At 42.1% G+C, this 11,639-nt stretch overlaps 3 protein-coding genes across 3 annotated transcripts; 2 read left to right on the top strand and 1 right to left on the bottom strand.

Annotated features, from left to right (window-relative positions):
* The first annotated feature begins 175 nt into the window (after positions 1-175).
* On the top strand, positions 176-2,854 carry srprb (SRP receptor subunit beta). The gene is made up of 7 exons (XM_026339289.1): positions 176-401; positions 755-849; positions 932-1,009; positions 1,103-1,185; positions 1,276-1,412; positions 1,524-1,578; positions 1,933-2,854. The coding sequence occupies exons 1-7, from the start codon at positions 233-235 to the stop codon at positions 2,141-2,143; spliced, it is 828 nt and encodes a 275-aa protein (XP_026195074.1). The 5' UTR covers positions 176-232; the 3' UTR covers positions 2,144-2,854.
* Positions 2,855-3,258: 404 nt separating this feature from the next.
* Positions 3,259-5,801, bottom strand: wdr53 (WD repeat domain 53). The gene is made up of 3 exons (XM_026339275.1): positions 5,725-5,801; positions 4,551-5,056; positions 3,259-4,430 (listed from the first exon to the last, which is right to left on the bottom strand). The coding sequence occupies exons 2-3, from the start codon at positions 5,037-5,039 to the stop codon at positions 3,771-3,773; spliced, it is 1,149 nt and encodes a 382-aa protein (XP_026195060.1). The 5' UTR covers positions 5,040-5,056; positions 5,725-5,801; the 3' UTR covers positions 3,259-3,770.
* A 1,703-nt stretch (positions 5,802-7,504) lies between these two features.
* On the top strand, positions 7,505-10,620 carry neu4 (sialidase 4). Its single transcript, XM_026377106.1, has 3 exons — positions 7,505-7,803; positions 7,899-8,154; positions 9,596-10,620. Exons 1-3 carry the CDS (start codon positions 7,603-7,605, stop codon positions 10,618-10,620), a joined length of 1,482 nt encoding a protein of 493 aa, XP_026232891.1. The 5' UTR covers positions 7,505-7,602.
* The last annotated feature ends 1,019 nt before the right edge of the window (positions 10,621-11,639 follow it).

The following is an 11,639-nucleotide window of genomic DNA, read 5'->3' as shown; positions in this document are numbered from 1 at the left end:
GTCGCAGCACATATCTCATAATGTTATCTTACTCTCAGTATTTGAAACATATTTTTGTCTTCTTGTTTCCGTGGCTCTGCCCTGTCGGAGACTGACTGGTTCCAGTGCTTCACCAGTTCAGAAACCAGAGCTGTGTCACGGGCGGCAGCGCCCCCCGCCGGCAGCTCGGGCTCAGTGCAGGCAGCAGGAGGAAGGAGACGTGTCTCACACTCGCAGTATCTTGACCGGGCAGATGGAGGCAGAGAGCACCGGGGGAAACTTGGGGGAGAAAGTGGACGTGGAGGCGGCAGGAAACCCACTTGAGCCCTATATTGCATCTCTTCGTCAGCAGCTGAAAGAACAAGACCCCGTGTTTCTGATCGGAGTTGTCGTCGCTTTGGCGGCTGTGGTCATCACCATCGGTAAGAAGTTAGTGCCCGGGTTAGCATGATCACGTTAGCTTAGCAGGCTAGGGCCATGTAGCGTTTAGCTTAGCGTGATAGTTGACTAGCTTTAAAGTGTAGGGTTGTTGCAGAACGTGTTTGCACGAGGGATTCAGCACTAATGACGATTTATTGAATGAGAATTGAAGCCATGCTCCGAGTTAGTAAGATAGGTAGCTAAATGCTAAGCTAAAGCAAACGTCAACAGCTGTAACTAATCCATCAGTTTGTTTCACGGAAGTCATGCAGATTTAATACACAACGTGGGACAAGACGGTTACCCTCTCTCTCTCTCTCCCTCTCTCTCTCTCTCTCCTATCTTGTCTTTTCAGTTTTTCTGAAGTACTTTCTGAGCAGTAAGACAGTCAGAAGTGCCGTGCTGCTGGTCGGGCTGTGTGACTCGGGGAAAACGCTGCTGTTCAGCAGGGTGAGTTGAGTTGACGCCACGTCGTCTGACACAGGATGCTCAGTTCATATGAGACTGATGCGAGGTTTGTCTGTTTTGGCAGCTGCTGTCAGGGAAGTTCAAGCGGACACAGACCTCCATCACTGATAGCAGTGCTCCTTACAAAGCCAAAAATGACAAGGTGAGTCTGACACCTTTATCATCATCATCATCATCATCATCATCACCTGTTCTCCTCCTCTCATGATGATCAAAGCTGTCCTCTGTCCAACAGGGCAACACTTGGACTGTCATCGACCTGCCAGGACACGACAGCCTTCGCTCTCAGTACTTGGAGAAGTTCAAGTTGGCAGCCAGGTGAGAAGAGAAGAACCCGTCTGAACCACAGAAATACATTTATGGACCTGACTGATGTGTGTATTTCTGTCTTGTCACCCACCTCTTCAGAGCAATCGTGTTTGTGGTGGACAGTGCAATCTTCCAGAAGCAAGTGAGAGACGTGGCTGAGTTCCTGTACATCTTGTTGACGGACACTGTGATCTCCAGAAATGCTCCAGCTCTCTTGGTGGCATGTAACAAACAAGGTGAAAAAGCTTTTTAGATAACATTCATTTAAGTTTTCTCAGCTTTCACTCAGAACAGCTTATTTTGATGTGCAGCAAAGTTATTTCTTCAACGATGATTTCACCTTATAGATATCACCATGGCAAAATCAGCTAAACTGATACAGCAGCAGCTGGAAAAGGAACTGTAAGTAATTCTTGATCTGTTTCAGTATCTGGTATATGGGAAATGTAAAAACATCATATTTATTACATATAACTCAGCATTATTTACGTCGCCCCATTTAGTTTTGTAGTAATTTTTGAAAGGTTATAAATGTGTTGGTTCATTGGAGGACAGTTATTACTATAGTACAGTGTCTTTTCGTCTCTCACAATAACACAAACACTGGGCACTTCACTTTTTAACATCTGGGATTTTAATAAGAGAAGTGAGTACAAGAGCAGAAAGGTTTTTTTGTTTTTTGTTTTTGTGAAGTGCAAAGAAAATGGAAACTTTTAGGAAATGAAAATGCCTGAACACTGTTTCATGTTCTCACAGGAACACCTTGCGAGTGACTCGCTCAGCTGCCCTCAGCTCTCAGGATGGCTCCGTGGGCGGCACCGTTTATCTGGGGAAGAAGGGCAAGGATTTCGAATTCAGCCAGCTTCCCATGAAGGTCGAGTTCCTTGAGTGCAGCGCCCGTGGCAGCAAGGGTGAAGAGGGTGGTGCAGACATTGAGAACCTGGAGAAGAGCCTGGCTAAACTGTAAAATCAGAGACTCGGCATCCTCAATGCTGAATTTGCTCCAAACATACAGACCTCAGTTCAGACCACCTCAGCGTCCACTGTCACCTCAGTAATCAGAGGGTGGAGGAATCTCAGTGAAGCATGTGTTTGACAGGAGTAACTGGATTAGTCTGTGCTGACTGTCAATGTAACACACAAAGTGAATGAGGCAAAAGACCATTAGGGACATATTCAATAAAACAAAGACTGAAAGTAATGTGATTGAAAATGATGTAGCTGTTTGTCAAGACTTTCTGCAGTGCTGATAATTTGTCCTTTTCAGTGTAAACACTACTGTCAACCTCTGTTTTGAAACGCTTTATTTGGCTTGATTAGAAAATACATCACTTCAAGAATTTGGGGAAACGTGTTGTTTATAATTTCAATTAGAAATAAGACAAATTATTAAAAAAAGCTACAAAAGACTTCACCATGTTTATTTTAAACCTCTCAGTAAGTCTGACCTGGAGGCTGCCTTGTAAAAACAAACAAGTGTGAAGTGCATTTATTCATTAACTCCAACAGTCAGCCTTGTGCCTGTTTCCTGGCGTCTTTCTAGAAAAGTGTTTTGCCTTGTTTGCAAGAGAGTGACTGTTTATTTGTGTAGAAGTGCTGCGTGGACACAATGCTTTTGCAATGAATGTATGAATTTGCTGTAGTCACAAAGAATAAAAGTTTGTGTTTGTTTCTCATGTTTGATGGTGGTCCAAACAAAGTCCAGAGACAAGAGTCTGTAAAAGAGGAACATGTCACATGGATCATATTAGTAGAACATTAAACAGAATATAATGAATACACAGAAACAGGATTTAATCATTAACATGTACAGAAACAATCTTAATTGTTCTGAAACATATTTGTATGGGGTTTAGTTGGTATCAGTTCACAAGGCATGGTTTATGTTAATCTTTAAAACAGCGCCAGTGTTCCCCAGGGGACAAGAGCATGTGACGGACCACAGGAGAAGTCGTCTGTGCATTTTATGTTGTTGTAAACAGTTTTTTTTAATATGTTTGGGAAAAACAGCTTTCTCTAATTTCGTCTCTTTCTGGCTCATTGTTTCGATTAAGTGTTTCTATAAAAACACCACAGGCCAAGTTAAACATGAAAAGCAGATTTATTTTGTGTAATGTGGTGGTTTTGCAGTCGACAAAAATGCATGTGTTGTTTACAAAATTAAAACAAATCCAAAACAAAATAGATTTAGGATGACGTTTTAATAGGGCCACACACACAAAACCTGTAACCAGCCAAAGGCAATGATTAAACAGGCTACTAGGTTTGTTGGGCTCTGTGTGAAATCTCATATAAATTGAATTTTTGTAATGTCAGTTGCTTTGAAGATCAAACTTACAGAGCTGTGCAAACATTTGGTCTGTGCCCACAGTTCAGAGACAAACAAGAGAAAATCCTAACAGCACAGCAGGAAGCGAAGCACCATTCAGACCAGACATCTAGAGGACTATATTCACAAAGGACGCTACCAACAAGTAGCATTTATGCAAAAAAAGTAACTTACAATTAATACTGACCCATCCTTACTTTTAGGATTCAGCCAGCTAGAGCAACACAGGAGTGTATTTTCTGAAGAACTTATATATTTCATGACTCTATAGTTGTGACAGAGGATAGACAGTCAGACTGGGACTCTGATCTGCTATGACCACGCTGGGCTTTCCTTTCAGCACAGCAGGACAAAGCCAGTTCACCTTGTCTCCGTGACTAATGCTCAGTTTAGGTCCAGACTTCTCCTCCATCACCTCCTCTGCACCTGCTGTCGCTTCATCCTCCCCTTCTTCTTTCTTCTCAGCCTTTGCTTCATGTTGAGATTGTTCTTTCCTCTTTGCCTTGCTCTTACCCTTCCTGCGCTGTGGTCCTGCCACTTTAGTTTTGGCTTTTGCCTCTGGACAGACTACCGGGTGCTTACTGAGGTCCCACAGGGCAACCCGACCATCATTCCCGCCTGTGACGAGGTAGTATGGGTGTGAAAGGAAACTAACAAAGTGAGCTTGTGAGGCTCCCTGACTGTGGGCTTTGACTGCTCCCTGCTGTTCCAGTTTAGAGCCGCTTCCAATTTGCATCAAATGCACCCGCCCATCCTCTGCTGCACAGCCCATTATGTTTCCACAACTTGCCACAGAAACACAGTGAGCCAGGGGAGGGTTGAAGAGCTGACCTGGCCGTTGCTGATGGTCGCCTTCTTCCTCTATGAAATCCTGGAGGTTCAGTGTCCAAAGCGGGCGAGTCTTTTGCAGACCCCACAGCATCACCTAAAGTGACAACAGGTAAAACAGTTTAGAAGAGAACTGTCATCAAATGTGTTCTTGGTATAGAAAGAAACAGACAGCAGTGTGTTAAACTGTCAAACTCCTGTATCTCCTCTTCCTCACCTGCATGTCCAGTCCAGCAGACACCAGGTTATTGGGCCTGTGAGGCCGGAAAGCCACAGAGGAGCAGATGTTAGTGTGTCTGCGAAGAGTCCGGCAAACCTTTCCCCCAGGAAGCTCCAGCACCCGCACTGCCCCAGAGTCATCAGCCACCGCCAGAGAGGAACCCGTCTCATTTAGTGCCAAAGCATTAATCTCCTCCTCGCCTGCACCCTGAAACCTCTCCATGTGGCCCTTCAGGTTCCTCGGGTCGAGAACACTCACATTGTCTCCATGTGACACATACAGCTGGTTTGGAGCTGTGGGTGAAAACACAACACTGGTGATGTCCTCGTCACCCGGAAGAGTGAGCCTGCCTATGATGGTTCCTTCTTGGCTCCAAACTGTGACATCTCCGGCCTCAGAGCCTGAAGCGAGGAGACCCTCAGGGCCCGGAGACGCTCCAACACACAGGATGGATGTGGAGTGGCCCTCGGACCACTGCCTGGCCATGCTTGACCTGTGTGACCCTACAAAATGTAAATAAACAAAAGGAGGCAGAGCATCATGTTACATTACTATTGCTTTTACAGAGGAACATAATGCTGTTAAAGGCATAGTGACATTTTAGCAAATAAACCGATAAATAATCTTTATTAAACAGTTTTACAAGACTTGTTTCCAATAATTTGACCATTCCACTAATATAAATGAATAGAGACTAAGTATAAGAATATGTATCATGCAGAACAATTCATAAGCAGCAAGAATTACCCTAACACTGAACCATGACACATCTTTAAAGTCATTTATTATACACTGGCTGCTGTTTTTAAGCAAAGGTTCCCACTTTTCAGGTGAAAACATAAACTGGATTTGTGAAAATGTCACCTTGCAGATTCAGACTAGTACTTCAAATTTCTACAAGGTGGTAATGTTACTGTTGCTTTCTTGTTCTACGGCTGCAGCTCTGGCAAAACTGATAATGTAATGGCTAAAACCAATAATCACATTATCATATTAACCAGTCTTATCTTTAGCTCTGCTAACTTCCTAGCCTAAAAGCTAATATGCAACTCCCTGTTCAGCAGACGGTTTGACCACCATAACAATCATGTTGTTGTTACTGTGCCATTAAAATGATTTATAACACAGCTGGGAGATTACTGACAACTTCATGATCGGAGAATTACTCTACCTTAGCGAGTGTAGTCAAAACTTTAGCACACTGCCATGTGGGGCTGAGTCGCCGATTGATGACTTCACAGCTGTTAGGACGGATGTTTTCCCTGAGTGTAGCCTAGCAGGCGATACTCTCAAACAGCAGAAGAAAGGAATGACCAACATTTGAAAAATATTTTTTATTAAACTACATGCTTACATGTATAACCTCTATTATTTTACTGGCTTTTGTTAAACGTTTTTGTATTTTGTACAAAGATCTGCCTGGAAGGTACATTTTAGGGTTTAGTTTCTACTACATCATGGGCAATACTGATCTTTTACATATACTGTAAATGCTCTGTGTTATGTATCTACAATAATACTGAGCCCCTGAGAAAAATGATGTATGCATGTAGCAATTCGTGAGGATTAACATCCACATTAATTTACTTTAAAATAAAAGACTACCCTCATCTGATGTGATAATTAATGAAATCAGTGCCTGTATTTGTGCTTAATAAATGATTTATGAATGCTTTATATATTTTAGGTATACTTCACTAAAGACCTACTTTTGAGTTGCCAGGTTGTGGAGAATCATCATGTGCCATATCATACAGTATTATCATTGAAAGTACTTTACTGTGTATTTTTATATAGGTATATAGTGCATTAATAGTTAACACTCCACACACTCCATACAAACCAACTATAATGGTAGTATGCTTCACACTGAAAGCAACAAAGCAATAGTTCCTACACATTTTGCAGAAACTGAAAAAACCACAGAGGACACAAAAAGGCACATCATCAAATCATTGTTCAGCACGTCTCCCATCCGATCTTCATGTCCACAAAGGCTGCTCTGCGCTGATTCATCCATAGCAGCAGATCTGATGAGTACGGCCCATTTCTGGGTCAGTGAACAGTACTGCTGCACTGAATAGGGAGCAGAGAGGAGAGGCCGTAGCTTTCAGACCCTCATCTGAAAACACACACCAACTAAAACACACACACACTACACTGTCAACCCTACATTAAAGCCCTGACACATATTGTATATCCTCACAAAGCAGCAGCAGTTCTCTCACAGCATTTTGAATGTAAGTATCCTGCAGCTCTTTACATGTTTTTGCTCGTAACTTGTGCATTAGGTGAAATTTCCTCTTCATAAAGTTCTGGTATGAATTAGGCAAACACTTACAAGTTGAACTGTGATGCTGAAGCTGCGAAAAAAGTGCATATTTGTCAGTAAATTGTTTTTTTTTTTACAGTTTGTGGTCTATTAGAAGAGGTGTCAGTTTTACAACTCCTCCCTGCGAGCGAGGATATGTTCTTGTATCAAGCTTGTTACATTTATGATGTCTGAGCTGTGAGGTGAGTGGCCTCTTACTTACTTTGTTGTGTTACTTTTATATTTATGTGTGTATTATGTATATTTATGAATTAAAATGTATTTGGAACTTGCACTGCTTTGAATATGTACATTAAATTACTTGTATCACCAAAACAAAGGCTCCAGTGTCAGACAGAAGAAGTCTATTAACGCTGATCTAATGGCTGAGAAGGCAAACACAATTCACATTATTAACAGATGAACGACCTTCTCCTGAAACTGGATTTTTTCCAGACATGGTTCAGTGAGATAAAGAGAAAAAGTCTTCCTCTCATTTTAACCTCATTCTGTTGCAGCATGTTTTGAATCTAAGTTAATTTGTACATACTAGAAAACAGTTCCAGCGAATTAAAGCCTTTGCGTGTTAGTTGTATATGCTAATTCTAGTGTAATTGAGTAAGAAAATCTGAGTAAAATTGTCTTTACAACATAATTTCTACTTAACAAGCTTGCAATTTTGATTCTCCTTCTCACAAGATTCGGAATTTACCTTGAAATATTCCCACATCAGAGATCATGAGGTCGCCATATTTCCCCGCGAGGTCAGTGCTTTTCCACAAAGAGCCAAATGGAGTGACCTACAGAGTCCCAGCGCTGCTCTACCTGTCCCGCTCCAAATCCTTTCTGGCCTTCTGTGAAGAGAGGCTCAGCCCGTCTGACTCTCAGGCTCATCTGCTGGTCATGAGGAAAGGCACTTTCTACAGGAACTATGTGGAGGTCAATCACTGTCTGAGATTTTTTCCTCTCACATCTTTATATGTTTTACTGCTATCTACCAAACCTTACTTTCCTTTTTCCTTTTCCTGCTGCAGTGGGAGGACATGCGCGTCCTGGGCACTGCATTCCTTCCAGGCCACCGGTCCATGAACCCGTGCCCGGTGTTTGATGAATTCACTGGTACTCTCTTCTTGTTCTTCATTGCTGTTCTGGGTCACACATCAGAGTCCTATCAGCTGGTGACGGGGAAGAATGTAACCCATCTCTGCTACATATGCAGCACTGATGATGGGGACACCTGGAGTCCTGTCACTGACCTTACCAAGAGAGTCATAGGAGACACTATTAAAGGTTAGAGAAATTCCTGTTCTAAAAAAACCTAAAACACACTTCCTTTGTGTTACTGTGATTATTACAAACATAGAAAAGAGTTTTTAAGGTGGAAGTCAAAGCATCAAGACTTGAAAATGAGAAATAGCTCAGAAACAAATGAATGCTGTAAAAAAATCTAAGTACTCCTTATAATGTCCTGGGGTTGCCTAACATCCAAGCCAAATCATTCTTCTTTAGTTTATCAGAATCATTTAAGGCACTAACACTTGACAACATGTGCATGTTGCATCTACTTAAAAAGCCTACTCTTGACCAATGTCCAATCTGCCCTATATCTCAATTATCGCAATTATGTGACCACCTGTGCAGGAATAACCTGTACGAAGATTATTGTCACTCTATATGTGCCTAATAGGAAATGCTCTATAAATTATGCATTGCTATGCAGATGATACCCAGCTTAATTTATCTATGATACCAGAAAAACAAATAAATTGGTCAATTGGTTTGAGCATGCTTAAAAGACAGAAAGGCCTGGATGTCCTCTAATTTTCTACTCCTAAATTCAGACATAACAGAGGTTATTTTGATTGATCTTAAACACCTCAGAGACATGATGTCTCATATTCTTACCCTAGATAACACAACATTGGCCTCTACTAACACTACTATCTTTGACCAGGATATCTACTTTACATCATACATAAAAGAAATCTATAGAACTACATTTTTCCACCCGAGGAATATTGGTAAAATTAGGAGCATCCTGTCTCAAAGTGATGCTAAAAAGCTATTCCATGCATTAGTTACTTCCAGACTGTAATTCACTTTTAATAGGATGTCCCATTCACTAAAATTAGCAAGATAGATCATATTTCTCCTACATTAGCTTCTCTCCATTGGCTCCCAGTAAAATCCAGAATATACTTTAAAACACTTCTCCTCACATGTAAATAATAAATAATAAATAAGTAATAATCAAGCTCCATCATATTTTAAAGACCTCATAGTTACATATTTTCCCAGCAGAACAATTGTGCTTCCTCTTCTCTGTCTTCCTCTCTCTGTATCCTTGGCCACGGAGCTGTATATTTCCAGGGTGCCGTTACTGACCCTACCGACCTGCCAGTGTTTTTGCTGCTTGTTGTTGTTTTTTGTTGCCTGCTGTTCTTTTCTCTCTCCTCTTGCCACTCACCCCAACTGGTCGAGGCAGATGGCCGCCCAGTCTGAGCCTGGTTCTGCTTGAGGTTTCTTCCATTAAAGGGAGTTTTTTCCTCTCCACTGTCGCCTAGTGCTGCTCAAGTTGTTGGGTTTTCTATATACAATAATTCTGTATACAGTTACATTTTGTAGGGTCTTAAACCTTACACTCTAAAGTGCCTTGAGGCGACTGCTATTGTGATTTTGCACTTAAACAATAAAACTAAATTGAATGTCCCTTCTTTTTCTTTCCCTGCAGAATGGGCAACCTTCGCTCTTGGCCCTGGCCACGGCATTCAGTTAAAGTCCGGTCGTCTGCTCATTCCTGCCTATGCTTACCACATAGAGTGTAAAGAGTGTTTCGGACAGATCTGTCAAACCAGTCCCCATGCCTTCTGCTTTCACAGCGACACACATGGGAGAACCTGGCGTTTCGGGCAGGCAGTGCCTGGCCCAGAGAGTGTGGAGTGTCAGATGGTGTCAGTGGATGAAGAGGATGGGACTAATGTGTTGTACTGTAATGCACGGAGCCCACTTGGATACAGGGTGCAGGCCATCAGTCTGGATGACGGAGCAGTGTTTCAGGAGGGGCAGCTGGTGCAGCGGTTGGTGGAGCCTCACAATGGTTGTCATGGTAGCACTGTTGGGTTTCCTGGCCCTATACATCTGTTACAAAGTCTTAGCCAGAACTTACACCAACCTATGCAACACTCCAGACACTGGACATCCTGCATGACTTACTCAAATCACATCACCACTTCCATCTGCTCTAGCTCTGTGTCACAAAATAACAGCGCCACTCCAGATTTCCTCAACCCTACGTGGGTGGTATACTCCCACCCAACTTGGCCCACTGCACGCAAGGATTTGGGCGTGTTCCTCAGCCTATTCCCCCGTGATCCAGATAGCTGGCGTGGCCCATGGGTGATCTATGAGGGTCCCAGTGCGTACTCTGACTTGGCCTACCTGGAGCTACCACCCTCACCTGGAGCACCACCTGCTGTAGCCTTCGCCTGCCTGTTTGAGTGTGGCACTAAAACAGCCTATGATGAAATCTGCTTTACCATCTTTACCCTCTATGAGCTTATTGATAATCTTCCCCGGGATGAGCACCTGTGGAGAAATGATGACGACTCTAAAAGACGGCAGAAAAAGGGCTGTGGGACAGGTCAGAGTGGCACAAGTCGACAAGATGCTCAAAATGCACCAGTTTTCAAACAGGTGCTTCATGTAAAGAGGAGGAGAAAGAAGAGCAAGTGGGCTGAGATATGCTCTGTGTCTTAAAATAGGTTTTAAACAGTTGTAATATGTAGACAGAGTTCAAGTATTATTTTGCACATATGAACAAAAGGTAAACATAAGAAGCTTTCGTTTGTGGCTGAACTGTTGTATTGGATTACAATAAATAGTACAGATCTATTTGATTAAGCAGCCACTGAGTGGACACCTATCACTTATTCAAAACATTGTACACATTATAATTTGTCACGTATTTAAATGATTTATATGAACTGCAACATAGAGTTACTCAGTATACCAAGTCCATTCATCAGGTATCTATTCCGCTTATTCTGGGTGCCGGAGCCAATCCCAGTCAGCCTAGGCAGGTAAAGAGTCTATCACCGGACTGACAACCATTACTGACAGCAACAGGCAATGGAGCTTCTGGTGAGGCTAGAGTGCTAACCGCTGCACCATCTTAAGTATACCGAGTTTTTAATATAGATCATCTGTCAACTTTGATTTTGTAGATAAAGTGTTATAGAGATTTCTTTAGTCCTTAAATTGTAATGCTTCATTTAAATGTATGTTCTTAGTCTCTGGGGTTTTGTGATTGTGTAATTTAACATCAATGAAATTAATATTTGCAGCCTAAATGATGATTCAAATAGTTTTATTTTGTTTAGTTTCTATTTTTAACACCAATAGGGAAGGACAATTACATCTTTCCACTCTTAATCGATTTAATTCTGTTTCATCAAAATAAAATAACATACACAAATTCTCTTTTTTTAAAGGCTTTTTAATCAGCAAAACACAAACTAATAATAAGCTAATAGTTACGCTCAGGAGTGCTGAGAGGAAGTGGCGCAAGTCCAAGGTTCCATCTGCCCTAGCGGAATATCAGAGCCTGCTCTGCTTCACAAAGGCAAAAAGAGAGTACTACCAGGACAAACTCAGCAACACCACTGACCAGGAAGCTTTTCTCCACTTTCAAGTCACTCCTCTACCCCCTCCACCCCTGAACCCTCCCTTCCAGAGAATTACAGACCTGTTTTCAATCTTAATTCTACTTAATTTAT

The sequence above is a fragment of the Anabas testudineus genome, chromosome 13, assembly GCF_900324465.2.
Source record: "Anabas testudineus chromosome 13, fAnaTes1.2, whole genome shotgun sequence".
NCBI classification, from domain to species: Eukaryota; Metazoa; Chordata; class Actinopteri; order Anabantiformes; family Anabantidae; genus Anabas; species Anabas testudineus.
Note: the sequence above shows the minus strand (reverse complement) of the source record. Positions and strands in the feature narration are given on the sequence as shown.

Bases quoted from the DNA above. Each gene is read 5' to 3' on its own strand.
- neu4 (XM_026377106.1), top strand. From the start codon at position 7,603: ATGAGGTCGCCATATTTCCCCGCGAGGTCAGTGCTTTTCCACAAAGAG. The intron at 7,804-7,898 runs GTCAATCACTGT...TTCCTGCTGCAG, and splicing joins TCTACAGGAACTATGTGGAG to TGGGAGGACATGCGCGTCCT. The intron at 8,155-9,595 runs GTTAGAGAAATT...CTTTCCCTGCAG, and splicing joins CATAGGAGACACTATTAAAG to AATGGGCAACCTTCGCTCTT.
- wdr53 (XM_026339275.1), bottom strand. From the start codon at position 5,039: ATGGCCAGGCAGTGGTCCGAGGGCCACTCCACATCCATCCTGTGTGTT. The intron at 4,431-4,550 runs GTGAGGAAGAGG...TTGTCACTTTAG, and splicing joins CTGCTGGACTGGACATGCAG to GTGATGCTGTGGGGTCTGCA.
- srprb (XM_026339289.1), top strand. From the start codon at position 233: ATGGAGGCAGAGAGCACCGGGGGAAACTTGGGGGAGAAAGTGGACGTG. The intron at 1,010-1,102 runs GTGAGTCTGACA...TCTGTCCAACAG, and splicing joins ACAAAGCCAAAAATGACAAG to GGCAACACTTGGACTGTCAT. The intron at 1,186-1,275 runs GTGAGAAGAGAA...CCACCTCTTCAG, and splicing joins AAGTTCAAGTTGGCAGCCAG to AGCAATCGTGTTTGTGGTGG.